The sequence below is a fragment of the Protomyctophum parallelum genome (assembly GCF_964188405.1).
Source record: "Protomyctophum parallelum genome assembly, chromosome: 11".
NCBI classification, from domain to species: Eukaryota; Metazoa; Chordata; class Actinopteri; order Myctophiformes; family Myctophidae; genus Protomyctophum; species Protomyctophum parallelum.
This window is the reverse complement of record NC_139707.1, coordinates 40,135,940-40,153,140: the sequence shown is the minus strand read 5'-3', so window position 1 is coordinate 40,153,140 and position 17,201 is coordinate 40,135,940. Positions and strand designations below refer to the sequence as shown.

At 42.1% G+C, this 17,201-nt stretch overlaps 2 protein-coding genes across 4 annotated transcripts; both read left to right on the top strand.

Moving 5' to 3' along the window:
- Positions 1-1,371: 1,371 nt before the first annotated feature.
- Positions 1,372-4,296, top strand: p2ry8 (P2Y receptor family member 8). Its single transcript, XM_083776062.1, has 3 exons — positions 1,372-1,426; positions 3,022-3,323; positions 3,551-4,296. Exons 2-3 carry the CDS (start codon positions 3,040-3,042, stop codon positions 4,269-4,271), a joined length of 1,005 nt encoding a protein of 334 aa, XP_083632188.1. The 5' UTR covers positions 1,372-1,426; positions 3,022-3,039; the 3' UTR covers positions 4,272-4,296.
- Positions 4,297-5,350: 1,054 nt separating this feature from the next.
- asmtl (acetylserotonin O-methyltransferase-like) lies at positions 5,351-16,730 on the top strand. 3 transcript variants are annotated; one of them, XM_083776296.1, is made up of 15 exons: positions 5,351-5,410; positions 6,865-6,984; positions 7,374-7,505; positions 7,660-7,707; positions 8,304-8,368; positions 8,464-8,525; positions 8,613-8,721; positions 9,105-9,507; positions 9,610-9,846; positions 9,931-10,093; positions 14,146-14,345; positions 14,476-14,608; positions 14,729-14,869; positions 15,008-15,130; positions 15,574-16,730. In XM_083776296.1, exons 2-15 carry the CDS (start codon positions 6,892-6,894, stop codon positions 15,777-15,779), a joined length of 2,115 nt encoding a protein of 704 aa, XP_083632422.1. In that variant the 5' UTR covers positions 5,351-5,410; positions 6,865-6,891; the 3' UTR covers positions 15,780-16,730. The 3 variants fall into 3 exon arrangements, with proteins under 3 accessions (XP_083632422.1, XP_083632423.1, XP_083632421.1); XM_083776297.1 differs by having other exon boundaries at positions 5,368-5,406; XM_083776295.1 differs by lacking the exon at positions 5,351-5,410 and having other exon boundaries at positions 6,863-6,984.
- The last annotated feature ends 471 nt before the right edge of the window (positions 16,731-17,201 follow it).

Below are 17,201 nucleotides of genomic sequence, written 5' to 3'. Positions count from 1 at the left end.
CCTTAATAAAAATACATTGGAAAAAAAGAAGGCTCTGGCTAGATCGACAGGCCACGTTTGTCTGCTGTATAACTCATATTAATAGTTTGCGTGTGTGACAACATATAAGTCATTTGCACATAAATGTACTAAGGTTTGTAGTTAGCCATGTGCTCGGAAATAAATGTAAAATGTTCTTAACATAATTATGTGAGCACTGCAGGTGATATCCGAAGCTCATAAAAAAATGATCTGCTTTATGGTTTGTTTAGGATAACATCAAGGTGATAATATGTTAGCGACATTACTTATGAAGTAGTAATTAATGTGACAATTGTATTGCATCACAGCACTGGCTGTGTTGTGTCACATGGCCCCCTTTTACACCCTTAGGCAGCACCAAGAAACGGAAGCAACAAACACGAGCTCGTGAACATGTGGTATGTTCACTCAAAATATACACTTTGTCTTTCATAATGGCACACGTGCGCGCGCGTGCGCGTGTGTGAGAGAGACAGAGAGAGAGAGAGGGACAGAGAGAGAGAGAGAGGGTGGGGAGATATTACTCAATCATTGCTCTTCCTCTCCCACTCTTTCTATTCTTTATTCATCATCTCCCTATCCTATGTCCCTGTTAACTAGAATTTAACAGTTAAACAGTGACTTTCATTATGACTGAAATTGAAAGCAAGGTGAGCCCTAACTTCTATGGCAAAGTTTTGGCTTTTGCATTTGTAATTGTCTATGTAAACGTTTATTTGTTTGTTTGTTTGTTTGTTTTCCACAATAAAGATCACTTGTAACCTATATAAAATAACCAATAACGAGTATGAAAAGATGACATGGTAAGAAACATTAGAATAGTGCAAAAGACTGATGGGGATGGCGGGTAAGTAAAGACATCATCAACATAATTAACTACAGTAAATGTATTTTGCATTGAAAGGGGGGCTTTCACATTTAAAGATTTATTTAGAAATGTAGTGTAATTCTCTTCAAAAAGGACTGGAAAACCGCAACCATTGATCTATGTCTATGAATGGACCATTTAAACACTGACCTAGGAAACTCAATACATATTTTTATATTGCAAATTGGGTGTTAAAAAGGGGCATTACATCTGGATTATGAAAAAGAGGGCATTACATTTTTCAGCAAAAAAAAGGAATATGGGCTTCTGTGTCTTCTATCTCAACATGATAAGATAGAGTGCAGTCTCACTCTTACTGGTCTGGTGGGCCTCCAGATAACAGCAAAAAAAATCATTTCTGTACTGGATGTGTGTGGGGTTGGCAGTGAACGACACAAGTCACTTCCTCATGTACAGTAACAGCCAAACGACCTTGTTTCCTCTGTCCATCGTATACAGTGCCTGTATGCTTTCATCGAAAACTGGATCACATGTCAACTCTACCTTAATTGTTTCTGTGGTCTTCTTATACAGTAGGTGAGTACTCAACTGACTTCAACTTTTAGTTTGATTTACTTTCTTTCAGTTTAATAATACAATGCTAATGCTAAAAGTATTATAATATTTATAGATAATGACGATATAGTAAACCTTTTGAGGTGTAGCAAATAGCTTTAGATACTGTACATTAGAACAATGGAGTGATATTACAATATTTTAACATTTCAACACCATAAAGGATAACAAAGTATATTAGTTCTCAATGTGAATGCCTCATTGAAGGCCCTATGTTTCCTTGGCCCTATGTCCAAGGAAATATTCCATTGACCTCAAAAGAGACATGCCTGCCAGCCATTACTGAACCTCTAATGGTTCAATGTATATAGCACCACCTTTAAAGATTGATGCTATATAGGCTACTGTATATATTAGCACCAAAAGCGGTTCCCCCGATTACAAGCCACACAAGCCAAAGTGGTAAGCCACTTACCACTTTTAGAGCTATTAGCACCATGGACTGGCAAGGAAGTTCTATTATAGTCACTACAATAACAAATTACATTTGTTGTGTCTCAGAATTGCAAGGAAGATAAATCCATGAAGGAATGTGAACAAAGATTCACAATTATTTTGTGTATTTATTAGATACTAGAGAAAGAAGAATAGCCGCATACTCATCTGCTCCAATGTAATGTTACATTGGAGCAGATGAGTGTGCAGGTTTATTCTTCTTTTTCTGATGTCACTTTCCAACCCAGCACCCGAACTAAGTGATGTGCTATACTATTCTATTCGTTTTTATTAGATACTCCAATTTGTTGGGTAGGGCCGGGGTGGAATCCATGCATATAGTCTGTTCTTGATATCACCAACTTCATTCATTTCAATCTTTGGTGGCAGGTGTACCTTTATCCCTGCTTCTTGTCAGACAGAATTAAATGCATGCATCTTTTTTGTGTAGACTACAGTAGTGTTTCACTACAGTACATGGTTGATATATCTCAATTTAACAATTTACTTCATGTTAAAACACTGGAATCCTTTTCTTTGCAAGTCTGCAGTTTACACATTTTTTTTTTAACTTCTGTGGTCTACCCCAGACTTTTTTTTTTACTTGATTCAATATTTAGATATATATATATATCGGACCACATCCCATTCAACTTCTCCAGCATTCAGGTGCATGCATGAACTAATCCAAAAATGTGTAGTTGGAGGGCTTCAAGCAGATGTGCCAACAGTTACAATGGCAGTTACTATGCCTCACCACAAAATAAAACATGCCCATTTCCTGTGTGAAGACCACAGATATAGTAGCATAACATAACACATAACAAGAACAAGCACAAGACTGTTATTGCAACACTGATGACAATTGTTATTGACGTTGAGGTATAGACATATCAGTGACATGTACAGTATTCTATCTATAGTCATCTACTGTATATTGCCAATCAAGACTTTAAAAAAATGGGGACTTTGAATTATTGAAGGATACCTTTTGTTTCATAATACAACTTCAATGTGTTGTTTGTTCTTCAGATGTGTAGAGAATACAGATTTGAAACAAAGGTCAAAATGCATGTCTCTGTAATTCCCTCTGAGGCATTTGCCTTTCTGTTTAAACCCAGGCACACAGGTGATGAGAGATGTCTAACAGTACCAAGCTGGACAATGCCACCCTGTCACTGTTCCAGAACACAGATGCCAGCATCGCCATCTCTGCCATTTACATCCTCATTACTGTCTTCAATCTAGCTGGCAATGGCCTCTCCATGTGCCTCCTCCTCTTCTGCACGTCTCCGAAGACGCCATCCATCATCTTCATGATCAACCTGACCTTTACAGACTTGGCGGTTGGCGTCGCCTTGCCATTCCAAATAATTTATCTGCTGCAAGGATACAATTGGACCCTGGGATCCAGCATGTGCAGGTATCTTTTGTTGTTGTTGTTGTTTGTGTTGTTGTTGTTTGTGCTTTGTATAATAGGCAAAAAACACGGTGGTTTTACATTAATATTGATGAAGCTGAAAGCGTGTGTACTTTACGAATGAACTTCTGAATTCTGTTCTCATGCTGTCATGTGAGCCATGTTTAAAACCTGTTTTATGTCTGTATATAAACTAAATCTACCCTGACTCTTTATAATGTCTCCCACAGGATTCTGACTGTGGTCTTCTTCACCAACATGTACTGTTCCATCCTGACCATGACAGCCATCAGTGTCGACCGCTACCTGGGCATAGTCCGGCCTATGCTGTACAGGGAGACAAAGGAGACGAAGTGCATCCCCATCCTCGTCTGCCTCGCCATGTGGACCGTGGTCCTGGCCGTCCTTTACCCTCTAATGACCACGGACCACACCTACCACTTTCCGGACCTGGGAATCACCACCTGCTTTGACATGCTGAAGAGAGACATGCTGCCGTCTAAAGCAGCCTGGGCCGCCTTCATCTTCACCATGGTCTTCGTCCTCTTCCTCCTCCCGTTCTTCATCACCACGTTCTGCTACGTCCGTGTCATACGCACGCTGTCCAGAGACTCCAAGACTGAGCAGAAGGACAGGGCCATACGCCTGACGGCCATTGTTCTCCTGGTGTTCACCCTCTGCTTTGCCCCGAACAACATCCTCCTCGTCGCGCACACCGTGCGCCGGCTCTTCTACGGGGACTCCCTCTACATGGCCTACAAGCTGTCTCTCACCTTCAGCTGCGTGAACAGCTGCCTGGACCCCATCATCTACTACCTGGCTTCCAAGGAGTTCCGGCAGAAGCTGCAGAAAATGCTACGACTGAGTCTGAACAGCGATAGCTCAGTGACAGTGAGACTGGAGCACAGGGAGAGTCTCTACTCCAACCAGAACAATGCAAGGAGCTTGTAAATTTCTGCTGGAGCTGGGGGGATGGTAGAGGTGGTGGTGGTGTTTTTTGATTGATTGATTGATTGATTGATTGATTGATTGATTGATTGATTGATTGATTGATTGAATATATCATTCATTCAAGTTTTATTTATTCTCAAAATGACACTGAGTAATTAAACTCAATTTCAGTGTCGTCGAGTAATACAACATCATGTAAAAAGAACATCACAATACATCAGAAGATCAGGAAAAGGAATACAAAAGGTATAGCCTACATATGAATTACATAGGTTACAAATAGAAGCTAAGACAAATTCCAAAACGATCTAAAAACAGTTACATATTGTGGGGATCTGTATGCTCACCAAGGTTTTAAAACTCAGTACCAATGTGGTCAGTTTTAATGTAGTTTGCAGGTCATTATATATCAATTATAGTCAGAAATGAAAACATTGCAGATATTTAGGATAAAAGGATAAGACATAAAAGGATAACACAAAAGGTCTTGGGGACTTTGTGGGACTTTCCATTGTGTGGTCCACCGTTATATTAGTGTGCACATGACATTTTGCAACATCCTTTGTTTTCCACATCACACATCACAGCTTTTGCGAGTTTCGTTAAAGGAAATATGTGTATCATTTGATTATTCATTGTTTTTGTATGTAGGCTACAGTATGTGTATTTCTGAACTGTTAATTGTATCATGCAAATAAAATATGCAATAGAATGCCAAATTACCTGAAACATAATAACTCGTAATATATATGTATTTATTTTCTGCTTCTTAATGTTATGCAAAAAAGAAAAGGAAGCTAAGAGATATTAGGAACAGAAGCAGTTTGCAATAATACTTACACCGAAGACCCTAGCTGACATGACAAGCTCTAAAGATACATAGTTTAGATCTTGTCTTTTTTTAGAATGTGAAAGTAGTCTCAGTCGCTCACTCTTTGAACTCTACCCCCCCCCCCCCCCCATAGAGTATAAGCCCCCCCCCCCCCCCCCCTCCTCCTCCCCCTTCTCTCCCCTTCTCATGCATACGACGCTGATACGTCATCACGTATGCGCTGTCACGCTGCATAGTAAACAATCTAGTAAAAAGAAAGGTTCATTTCATTCAGTTTCCAAACTGCCTTGAAGCCTTCTGTTGGTAGGTGAGTAACTTTGTAGTGTACTTTTACATCATGAATGAACGATGTCTAATGACAACACTTAAAGGTTACACGTTATGTTTTTTTATACAATAGGCCGCCGCCTACGGAAAAAGGCCAACTTCGCTACATAGTACTTTTACTACTTTAGTATACGTTCACACGGGCAGACGCAAAGACAACGGGAGTATCATTTGGGGAAACTACATGCATCGTTGCGTCTTTCATCGTCATGTCGCTGGCTTCCATTGACAATGAATGAATGGTAGCCTGCGTCTTTGCGTCTGCCCGTGTGCACGCAACATTAGAGACCGCAGCAGACCGCGCACCAATGCAACTATAGTCGCAAGTTCTCGCAACTCCTTGCAACAAAACATTTTCCACGCCTATCATGCAACTGCAATATAATGGCATTGGTTGCTTACAAGTATAGTTGCATGTTCCACGGAGTTGCTGCATGCGCATTAAGTGAACTGTGTGTGAAGTGTGAACTGACTGGCCTTTAGCTAAATGAGATCTGTGCAAATTATTATGCTCATCATCTATCTTTCTCCATTGCAATAGGCTGCCAGAACAGCAGAGCTAAAGCTATAACTGATATAATTTAGAATTTATTTAAACATAGTATTCTTATGCATGCGAGTTTCTATCACTAAATCAATGATTTTATTCCAAACATAGCCTACCTGAAAATGTATATCATCATTCATCCTGAATTATTAATATGCTGCATCTTCATCAAAACCCCACTTGAGGATAGATTACAATTTACAATTTAGGTATTTAGCAGACGCTTTAAATCCAGAGCGATTTACATTAAGCAAGAACAAAAAAGCATGGGAATACATCACATAAAAAGCATTTATCATGAAACATGTGTAAGCTAAGAACGTAACAGTGGAATATCTATATAATGAAACTATACATATATACTATACTATGCTATACATGTACTATGACGTGCTATGACTACATACAATGCAATTATAGTGCTGTCTACATAACATGCTATAAGTCTGTATCAAACGCTATCTCAGTCTACAGAAATGCTATCTAAGGGGGTAGGGTAAGTGATATGGGCCATGATGGAGTCTGAAAAGGTGGGTTTTCAGACTACGGCGGAAGATTGGGATAGATTGGCACAGCGTAGGGTGTAGGCACGCATTAACATGAGCATTGGATGCAATTGTTTGAAAAGTTGTACCCGTTATTTACATGCGTGCCTTGAGGCACCAGTTACAATGAGTGGGAAATTGCTTTCAGGACAAACTGTAGTTCATTGTCTACGTTGCATACATTACAGTGTCACATGCACACTCGCATGTGAATTGTGGGTCTTGACTTCAGTGGTAACACATAACTCGACAGCTGTAGTCATCTGACCCAACATTGTCTCTAGGGCTAGGCTGTTTGACACAACTGTGCCAACGTTTTCAATGTTTAACTTTGTTCTACAGCGAAAGGGCAGCGAGGAGAAGGCCGCCATGGTGATGAACCCTGTGATTTCCAAGCTCACTGGCAAGCTGGTGGTGCTGGCCAGCGCTTCTCCAAGGAGACTGGAGATTCTCACCAATGTGGTAAGAAGCTACCTACTGCTCAATAAAGTCATGAGCTATACTCTGATCTGCTTAGGTGTTGCAGTGGTTTTTACCACCTGAACCCCGACATCCCTATTCTGGGGGGAACGCCCACCAAAAATAGCCGATCTACAAGCTCGCAGCGCATCGCAACGTGATTGTTGTGAGCTTGTAGATTGGCTATTTGTGGCGAAGACATTTGGTGTAGAGTGAAAGAATAGCACCAAGTTGTGTGCAACTCAAGTCAGTTACTCTATGTACAGAGTTTTAAGTAGTTATATGTGTGCATCACCAGCTTGCAACTAGTAAATCAGACATGAGAATTAGTACAGAAAGATCGATGCCAATGATAATTATTTTGTGGCCATGTTGACTCCAATGTGTGGCAGGGATTACGATTTGAAGTGGTGCCGTCCTGGTTCAAAGAAACCCTTGACAAGAGACTTTTCAAAGAACCGCATCAGTATGCTGTTGAGACGGCAAAGCAGAAAGCTCTGGAGGTGGCCAAGAGAATGCATTTTGTGAGTAGCTCTACAATGACCTATCCATAAGCATGTGAGATTGTATTGTGTCGAGTCGAGTGATCTAGAAACAAAATGTTGCTGTTTGTTCAACACAATAAAATCACTGATTTTGCAACTTAACCGGAACATTTAGTTTTTTCGCTTGCTTTAGAAACATCTGAAGACTCCAGACATGGTGATTGGAGCAGATACCATTGTGGTAAGAGAAATAACGACATAGAATAATTTGAATTCGTTTGCATTTATTCTGGCTAGTTTCTTTTTTTTTCAATTGACTTTTTATTGAATTTTAATCAGACAAACATGAAAACGAAACGACTGACAATTGACAATACAGACAATACAAAAAAGACAATATACATACAATACACACAAGGGGGAAAAACTGCCTCTCTTCTCTATTGATGTTCATAAATAAGTACCTCAAACAGGTGTATCTGCTTCTACAGGTTAAACAAATGAATTTAAACAAAATCAGATCTCATTGTCGAGATATGAGCAATCCATCTAAACCAGTTATCTGTGAAGACTTCAACCTGGCCTCTAAAGCTGAATGTAAATCTTTCCATAATAAATATACCATAGATTAAATCAATCCATTCATTTATAGTTGGTATAACATTTGTAAGCCACTTTTTTGTTAAGGCTTTTTTGGATGCCACCAGCAATACCCTCATTAGATACTGATCCTGCTTTGCAAAGTGAAGTCCTCCCAGATCTGCAAGATACATGGTTTTAAAATCAAAAGAAATGTCTATTCTGGCTAGTTTCAATGTATTATGTTCTTCCCTCAAGACAGTAGATGGCTTGATTCTGGAAAAGCCGGTGGATAAGCATGATGCCTACCGGATGCTTTCAAGGTTAGTGTTTTTGAGATTGTTTGTCAATCTCAACACTCAAGACATGACATAGAAAGAACATCCGTCCCTCTTGTAACTTTGTCTCCCTTTTCCAGCTTGAGTGGTAAAGAGCATAGTGTTGTCACTGGAGTAGCTATTATCCTATGCCACGAAATTCGTAAGTCAAAATGTAATCTAGTGTGCAAATCAAAATCTTTTTTTAGTTCCCCTAACGGCCTCATAACGGTTGTCACTTCTCCGCCAGATGAAGAGCTCGATTATCAGATGATTGACTTCTATGAAGAAACAAAGGTGAAGTTTGCTGATCTCTCAGAAGATATGCTGTGGGAATACATTAACAGTGGTGAACCCATGTGAGTGTGAATGCTTCCTGAACCTATTATTGATTTGTAACCTCGCCATGCAACAGCTTAGTTTGGGGGGGGGAGGGGGTCATCTTGGAACTCCAGGAATTGCAAACATTATAAACCTGCTGCTTTGCTGGACTTTGATGCAATAAATGTCCCTTTTGGCTCTATTCAGTCAGAAATAAATGATTGATGTAGTGTTACAGAGTGCATTGACATGGATTTGGAAAATTGGGTTGCTATGTATGTAATGGAGCTCTAAATTATTTGTACTGAAATATGCTGAGACTGTCACTGTACATGACCGTACACATTAACACCTCCAATAATGTCAATAATGTGAGTGTATGTGTTGCATGATCTTTTCTGTATGTTGTTCTGTGTGTTAGGGATAAGGCTGGTGGCTATGGTATCCAGGCCCTGGGTGGAATGCTGGTTGAATACGTCCATGGAGACTTTCTCAATGTTGTCGGTTTCCCCCTCAACCACTTCTGCAAGCAACTAGACTTGATCTACAACCGACCTCCATCCTCCCTAGACCTGGAGAGTGCTTCTGTATGCCTGAGCGACAACAGCACTCAAACCACGCCGACACTCACTAGTCCCCCCCCAGCCAACCATATGAACCACAGTCCTCCAGCTAGTCCGGCACTAACGAGCTCTCCTGCCAAACACAGCCCGCCACCCAGCCCAACCATTAGTGGCCCACCTGCTAATCAAACGTGTCACAGCTCTCCAGACAAGGCAGACATCCACGTCCAGAACAGCCCCTCTGAAAGTCCAGCCCATAAGGTAGAGTTTAATTCTGATATGAAGTGGAATTATATAATTTGCTCCTCTCTTAGCTATTGTGCCATTTTTATTGTGACCCCCCCCCCTTCCACCCCAATCTAGGTGAAAAGACAGGACAGTGAAAGTGGAGTGGGTGACAGCTCCTGGACTTTGGTCAACAGCCTATCTAAAGAGAGTAGAGTGGCAGAGTTACAAGACTTTGAAGATGCAACATTACCACTGGTAACCACCAGAGGGCATGTGAATGAGTTTAACCTGCAAGAACATGAGGACCACGCAAATACCAAAGAGGACTTGAGGCGATTAATTGAGCTGATGGACGGATTCAAAGCCTCAAAGGTTTGCCCATGTTATACAATACAACTATTCTATACCCTATAAAAAAGGTCTTTGTGCCTCTGTGACCTTTCTGATCTGTTTCAGGCAATGTTCACAGCGTCCAAGATGCGTGTATTTGACCTGCTACACAGCAGACCGGGGCTGGAAGCAACAGAGGTGGCCCAGGAGATCAAAGCCTCTGTGAAAGGAACTGAACGTTTGTTGGAGGCCTGTGTATCTCTGGGACTGCTAGAAAGCCAGGAGAGAGGTTAGTCTGCACTTGGATATATGTTTAGTCATTACCTCCGTCAAGGAGTCTGTTAGCTCGATATTTCTTTACTATCACTTATCCTTAACGTCTTGGAAAGGCCGGTCCTAGGCTAAAAGAAAGAACCGATGGTGATTGGTTAAAATGTGGTGTGGCAGTGGATGTAGACCAAAAAAATACACATAACTTCTGAACAGATTAACCTTACTTTTGAAAGAAGTTTTGTTATGGGCCCAGAAAGAACTGGTTAACTCTTCTGTTCTCATACTGTTGTAACGGTCAGATATTTATATCACTGCTACTAATTATTAAATCACGGGTTGTGAATGATCTCCTCTTAGGATACAACTGATAAAGTGGAATGCAAAGAAATAGCCTAAATAAGCAAGCAGTAAATACAGTCAGAAACAAAACTCAAGTTATTATGACCCGTTTATCTCATCAACTCAAGGAATCAACATAATACAGACAGCTTAAGCAGTGTTGGGTAAATGAATGAATCGAAGCGAAGCAAATGTCTGTGTCTCACGCACGCATGCGCACGCTCGCTTATTGTTTAGTATCGTTCCGTGGTTGTTTCCAAACAAGTGACAGTCTGTTTCTCCAAGAGTTCCCTCCCCAACGTAAAACTCCCTATAAAGCAAAGTAGATGAACGAAACTTAATACATCCCCGTAGCGAACGTAATCCAGTTGAAGGTAGGCTACTCCAAAAGAAGAGGAAGAACAAAACCTCGGATCCTCGCGGGATGTTGAAATAAATAAATAAAAGCTGAACGATCTCACCAGTTGCTGAAGAATGTCTCGAGCCTCCTCGAACCGTGAGCGCAATCGTTCGTGTAGCTATAGCTTTGCTTAACGAGGTATTAAAGAGAAAACGTATACAGGTCCCTCGTAGACTCCCTGTTTGTTTGTCTCTCCCCGTCAGGTCTCCTCAGGCCGGTAACCGACGCCTACTTTATGGGCGTCAATCCAACTCCAGACCCATGTCACTCAAATCATAATCTTTAAAACCCCCCAAATAATAACAAAATCACAACGTAGACAGCACAGAATATATAGGACCTTACCCTTGACAGATGGCGTTAATTAGAAATATTAAATAATACAATAATGTACTTTTAAATGTTGATATTAAAATAAATTATTCATAACCTGTGTGGCAACGCTACATAGACCCCCCCCCCCTCCAGCCAGTGGCATCTAGGGTTTGGTACAAATACATAGCATTTAATAATATTCACCACCAACACATAATCCTGCTCATCAGGTGGGTTTTCCCATCACAATCAGATAAGTCTCTTTCCTATTTTTTGCTGGTCCTTCCCACTCAGGCGCTAGCATGGCAGAGGATGTTTTGTTGGCCTGGTGAGAGAGGACGCGATCTGACCCGACTAGGTCACCCTGCTGAAAGTGGCCTACTTTCCTGCGGGCATTCTCTGGCCTAACTTGTCTAGCCTGGTGCACACCCACTCTCCCCCTGACCTCCTCCGCCCACTTCCGCTGTCTCTTCTTCACCAGGAGGTAAACATTGGCAGGGCTTCTCCTTGAACCTGGACCCCTCTGGTCAAGGCGGGTGTTCGGTAACGGTGATGGCTTAGTGTTCTTTGCCTCGTCCTGCCGACATGTCACACAGGCCTTCGTATGACCCCTCACGTCCTTCCGGACACTTGGCCACCAGGCCACCTCCATCACTCTCAAGAGGGTCTTCAGTCTCCCCCGATGACCACCGAAGGGTTTCTGATGAAGGTACCGGAGGAACCCCCGGCACCAGAGACTGAGGAACGATCACCTGCCATTTCCCTCCCTGGCCAGGTACTCCTCTGTACAGTACCCCCTGGAACTCACAGAGGCGGATGCGGTCTGGTGAAGATGTAGACTGACCGCTGTCCTTCCTCAAGTCCCTCACACCCTGGTCCTTCCCTTGTGCCAGGGCCAGTTCTTCCAAGGAGGTTGGTAAGTCAAAGTAGCTCTCTGCAGAGGCTTCTCTCAAAATGTCGCTGATGATGGGCGTCGGATGAGCGTCTTGTGAAGTCCCGGCAGCCACCCTCCTGTGGTCCACACGGAGCCTATTGGTCCCGTCTGGGATGTTTACCAGCGCCACAGGGGATGCCCCAGCTGACGACGACGACTCAGGAGCTTGGGCCTCGGTGTTGTTGGTCGAGACACTTCTCACCTCGCCTGGAGTTGATGCGTGGAAGAGGAGATCCGGAGAGGAGAGTGAATGTGCACCAGGCAGACTGCCGGGTGCAAGTGGCATGAGGCTGACATCAGTGGACACGGCTGTGGGTCTGGTTGTCAGGGGTGTGTTAGTGGGTTTCAAGCTAGCTAGCTCTCTCCTCAAACTGTCATCCACATCAGCTCACAGTTTCCCTCTCCAGCGTATGTATGTCTGCTCTCAGCGTGGTTATAGCAGCATCAAAAGACTGCCTCAAGTGGATTTCCCTGTTAACTGCACTATTTACAGAATCTCTGAAATCAGTTTCCAGCTTCACCACCTGTTCCCTCAGATCATTTAATTCTCTCTTAAATTCCTCATTTTCAGCCTTCAGAACCTTCACTTCCCTCTTAAGCTCGCAACACAGTGCCTCAAAATCTCCAATTTCATCATCATCATCATCATCATCATCATGGTCATCATCATCATCATCATCATCATGGTCATCATCATCATGGGCATCATCATCATGGTCATACTCATCATTATTTTCAACAGGTGCTTTACCCTGTAGGGTCATTTGATTCTTATCCTCTACATACAACTCTTGCAACAAAGTTGACATCTCATCATGAATAGAGGAAATTAAATGAGTGAACTTGACTGTATTCACTTTTCTTGTTGCCATATTGCAGGCCAAAAATACAAAACCAAACCAAAACGGAATCAATTTAAATTCCCCGTATGGGCCACCATATGTAACGGTCAGATATTTATATCACTGCTACTAATTATTAAATCACGGGTTGTGAATGATCTCCTCTTAGGATACAACTGATAAAGTGGAATGCAAAGAAATAGCCTAAATAAGCAAGCAGTAAATACAGTCAGAAACAAAACTCAAGTTATTATGACCCGTTTATCTCATCAACTCAAGGAATCAACATAATACAGACCGCTTAAGCAGTGTTGGGTAAATGAATGAATCGAAGTGAATGTCCGTGCCTCGTGCACGCATGCACGCGCTCGCTCGCTTATTGTTTAGTATCGTTCCGTGGTTGTTTCCAAACAAGTGACAGTCTGTTTCTCCAAGAGTTCCCTCCCCAACGTAAAACTCACTATAAAGCAAAGTAGATGAACGAAACTTAATACATCCCTGTAGCGAACGTAATCCAGTTGAAGGTAGGCTACTCCAAAAGAAGAGGAAGAACAAAACCTCGGATCCTCGCGGGATGTTGAAATAAATAAAAGCCGAACGATCTCACCAGTTGCTGAAGATTGTCTCGAGCCTCCTCGAACCGTGAGCGCAATCGTTCGTGTAGCTATAGCTTTGCTTAACGAGGTATTAAAGAGAAAACGTATACAGGTCCCTCGTAGACTCCCTGTTTGTTTGTCTCTCCCCGGCAGGTCTCCTCAGGCTGGTAACCGGCGCCTACTTTATGGGCATCAATCCAACTCCAGACCCGTGTCACTCAAATCAAATGATATCAAATCATAAACATAGTCTTTAAAACCCCCCAAATAATAACAAAATCACAACGTAGACAGCACAGAATATGTCACCTTACCCTTGACAGATGGCGTTAATTAGAAATATTAAATAATACAACATGTACTTTTAAATGTTGTTATTAAAATAAATTCTTCATAACCTGTGTGGCAACGCTACACTGTTATCAACATCCAGAGGCCACTGAATGTGTAAATCAATGCATCATAAAAATTCACCATAACATCTTTTAGGCAAACTATGTGGTTGATCGCAAAACCCCACATTTTGTAGCTATATTCGGTATGAGCTGGATGCATCTGGCTGGACATAATGGTTGGTTGTATCTTCTGAATATAAACCTTTTGTCATTAAATAATAATTTGTTGGCTCCCCCCCTCGGTCAGCATACCAGAAGCCAGTTTATGAGAACACAGACCTGGCTGAGAGATTCTTGTGGTCAGATGCTCCCCTCACTCTGCAAGGCTACATCCAGCACTGTAACGAGCTGGTGTGGCCCATCTTCTCTCATCTTGAGGATGCTGTCAGGGACGGAACCAACCAACATGAGAAGGTCTTTGGCAAGAAGCCTAACAACCTGTTTGAGGTGACTGCCTTCCAATGCAGATAGACATATTTAAGATGTGGATGGAATATTGATGTCCATACTGGTAGAAACATGAGGTCCATACTGGTCTGTCTAACCCCTGCACTTCTGTTTGTGACCATTTTCACAGGATTCTTATTACAACAGACACGAGGTCAAGCTGAGATTCATGAAAGCCATGCACAGCGTTGTCACAGTGACGGGGCAAGCTGTAGCAACAGCCTTTGATCTTTCCAGATTTAAAACGGCGTGTGACCTTGGAGGTACTGTAGTAGGGAGATGGCGTTGAATTCTAAAGGCGTGTTCTGACTTATTAGTAGAGTCACGTTTACAGGATTCTGAGATATATATGTCACTTAACGTTTGTATTGTTTTTTCTGCAGGATGTACTGGTGCCATAGCATATGAGCTTGCCAGTGCCCACCCTGGGTTAACTGTGACTGTGTTTGACTTGCCCGAGGTTGTTGAGATGAGCGGGCACTTCCGCCCACTGAACATGGACAACAGGGTATCATTTGTTGCAGGTCAGTTTGTGTGAACTAATTCTCTTCATCAATGCAAGTCTGGTGGCTTTAGTGTGAACTCTAACAGGAGTCACAGGACATAATCTGTATTTTCCAAGTGGTAATTATTGCTCATTTCATTTTCACTACATTTCGCAGGAGATTTCTTTAAGGATGAGCTGCCCAAAGCAGACTTGTACATCTTGGCGAGAATCCTCCATGACTGGTCGGAAGAGAACGTGCATACCTTGCTCAGTAAAATTTCAGATGCTTGCACACCAGGTAATTAAGCTCAGGGACTCACAATGATGGTTCAATATTTTGTATCACTCGAATGCTAGTTTTGTGTGTGTGTGTGTGTGTGTGTGTGTGTGTGTGTGTGTGTGTGTGTGTGTGTGTGTGTGTGTGTGTGTGTGTGTGTGTGTGTGTGTGTGTGTGTGTGTGTGTGTGTGTGTGTGTGTGTGTGTGTGTGTGTGTGTGTGCGTGCGTGCGTGCGTGCGTGCGTGCGTGCGTGCGTGCGTGCGTGCGTGCGTGCGTGCGTGTGTGTGTGTGAGAGAGAGTGAGGACCATATTCACACACTGTTTTGCTGATGTCATAAACAAACATAACTGACCATATTCAAACAGTGGCTATTATGCTCTTATGACATACTAGCGCTAGTGTCTTTTGCACACCATACATGTAGTAGGCTACTTCCATGTTATGTGCTTACATGTTCTGCCAGACTGTGGGCTCCTGATCAGTGAGATCTTTCTGGATGAAGACCGAAGAGGGCCGAGTCGCGGGCTTCTCCAGGCTCTCAGCATGACTGACGGGAGACAGAGGAGCGCCACAGAATACAGCCTCCTGCTGAAGAGCCATGGCTTCACCACAGCACACATACGACACACAGACAGACTGCTGGACGCTATGCTCTGCATCAAAGAGTGACTAACACAGCCATAACCAATAAGATCTCGCATATTATTAAGGCTAACCTTTTCAAAACTATAAGTTTAGGAATTTGTGGGACACCACCAGGCCCGATTCAGGATTGTTTTTAACGGGAAGATTAGGGCTACAGCATATTCGCTGCAGCATATACATCATTGGGTGGGCAACTTTGATGATGGAGAGGGCTACTATATTATTTCCACACTCATGCCACATTGCATACTGTCAGGCAGAAACCTCTTATCTCTGTATTTTAACTATTTTTGTAATTAATGCCCTACTGGTCACACAAAAGTTGATTTCAACTGCATTGTTTACTTATGTTAACTTTATGAACTTAAACATTGGACATAAAAAGACAATAATTTGTATTACTATAGTCATTAAGCTACTAATATAGTAATTAAAGTGGCTGCATGTTTGGAATTGTAACAGCTGCAATCAATAATATATCACTATTCCGATATTAGCGTTGTCTCTATAGTTTTACCATAGTTGATGCACTCTGAGACCCCCACCACATGTACTTTGGCCAGAAAGGGATTTTCTCTCACCGGAACGAAAAATCTTGTCTGAGGTTTTCTCTTGCCAATAATGGTAGAGGCCGCAGTGGAGTAACAAAGTGTATTTTTTCCAGTGGAAAAACAAAAGGTAAATGTTATACATGTGTTGGATGGGCTCAGAGTGCGTCCACTAAGGAAAGTAGGCTTTCTAATTACACAAGCTGCCTTTGTATTGGTGAGTAGGTTTAGCTAAAACGTTCTTAATATTTTCACTACAGAGAGGCTGGTCTGCATTTCATGCGACGGCAGGAAGAGTCCCATAGAGCAAAGTGCATTAGGCATATGGACCAGATCTGGATGAGATCGGAATTGTGCCTACATGCACACCCTTTATTTGGAGAGAGAAATCCTCAAAACTATTTGGTCACATGACTTTGACAATAAAATCTTTATTCAAATTATTTGTCAGTAATTCCTACACGACGCACAGATTGTTGGGACCTTCACTGCATTTGTACTATACTACAATTTAGTTGTTGTTGCTTGCACACATTCAGGAACAATCATTTCTAGTTTAGGATGGAAATGTATATTGCATTGGAAACAGCCTGAGTGGGGAAAGAACCTAGCAGTCCACTACGCTTCCATTTTGATCTGGGATATGCTTGTATTTATATTTTCCATCCAGCCGATCCAGCAGAGACAAGCTGTCTGCAGCAACATATATTTCAAAATGCTAGAGAAACAATTCAAACAAACATTATGAGAGACCTTGTGTCTGCCGGTATTCATAGTAAATGGATGTGTTATGTATACAGGTAATATATTTCACCTTTCCCCCCTGCTCTACCATATTCATGAAATTGCTGTCCATGGTGCTGAAACTCCCCCGGCACATTGATACTAAACTCGGCAA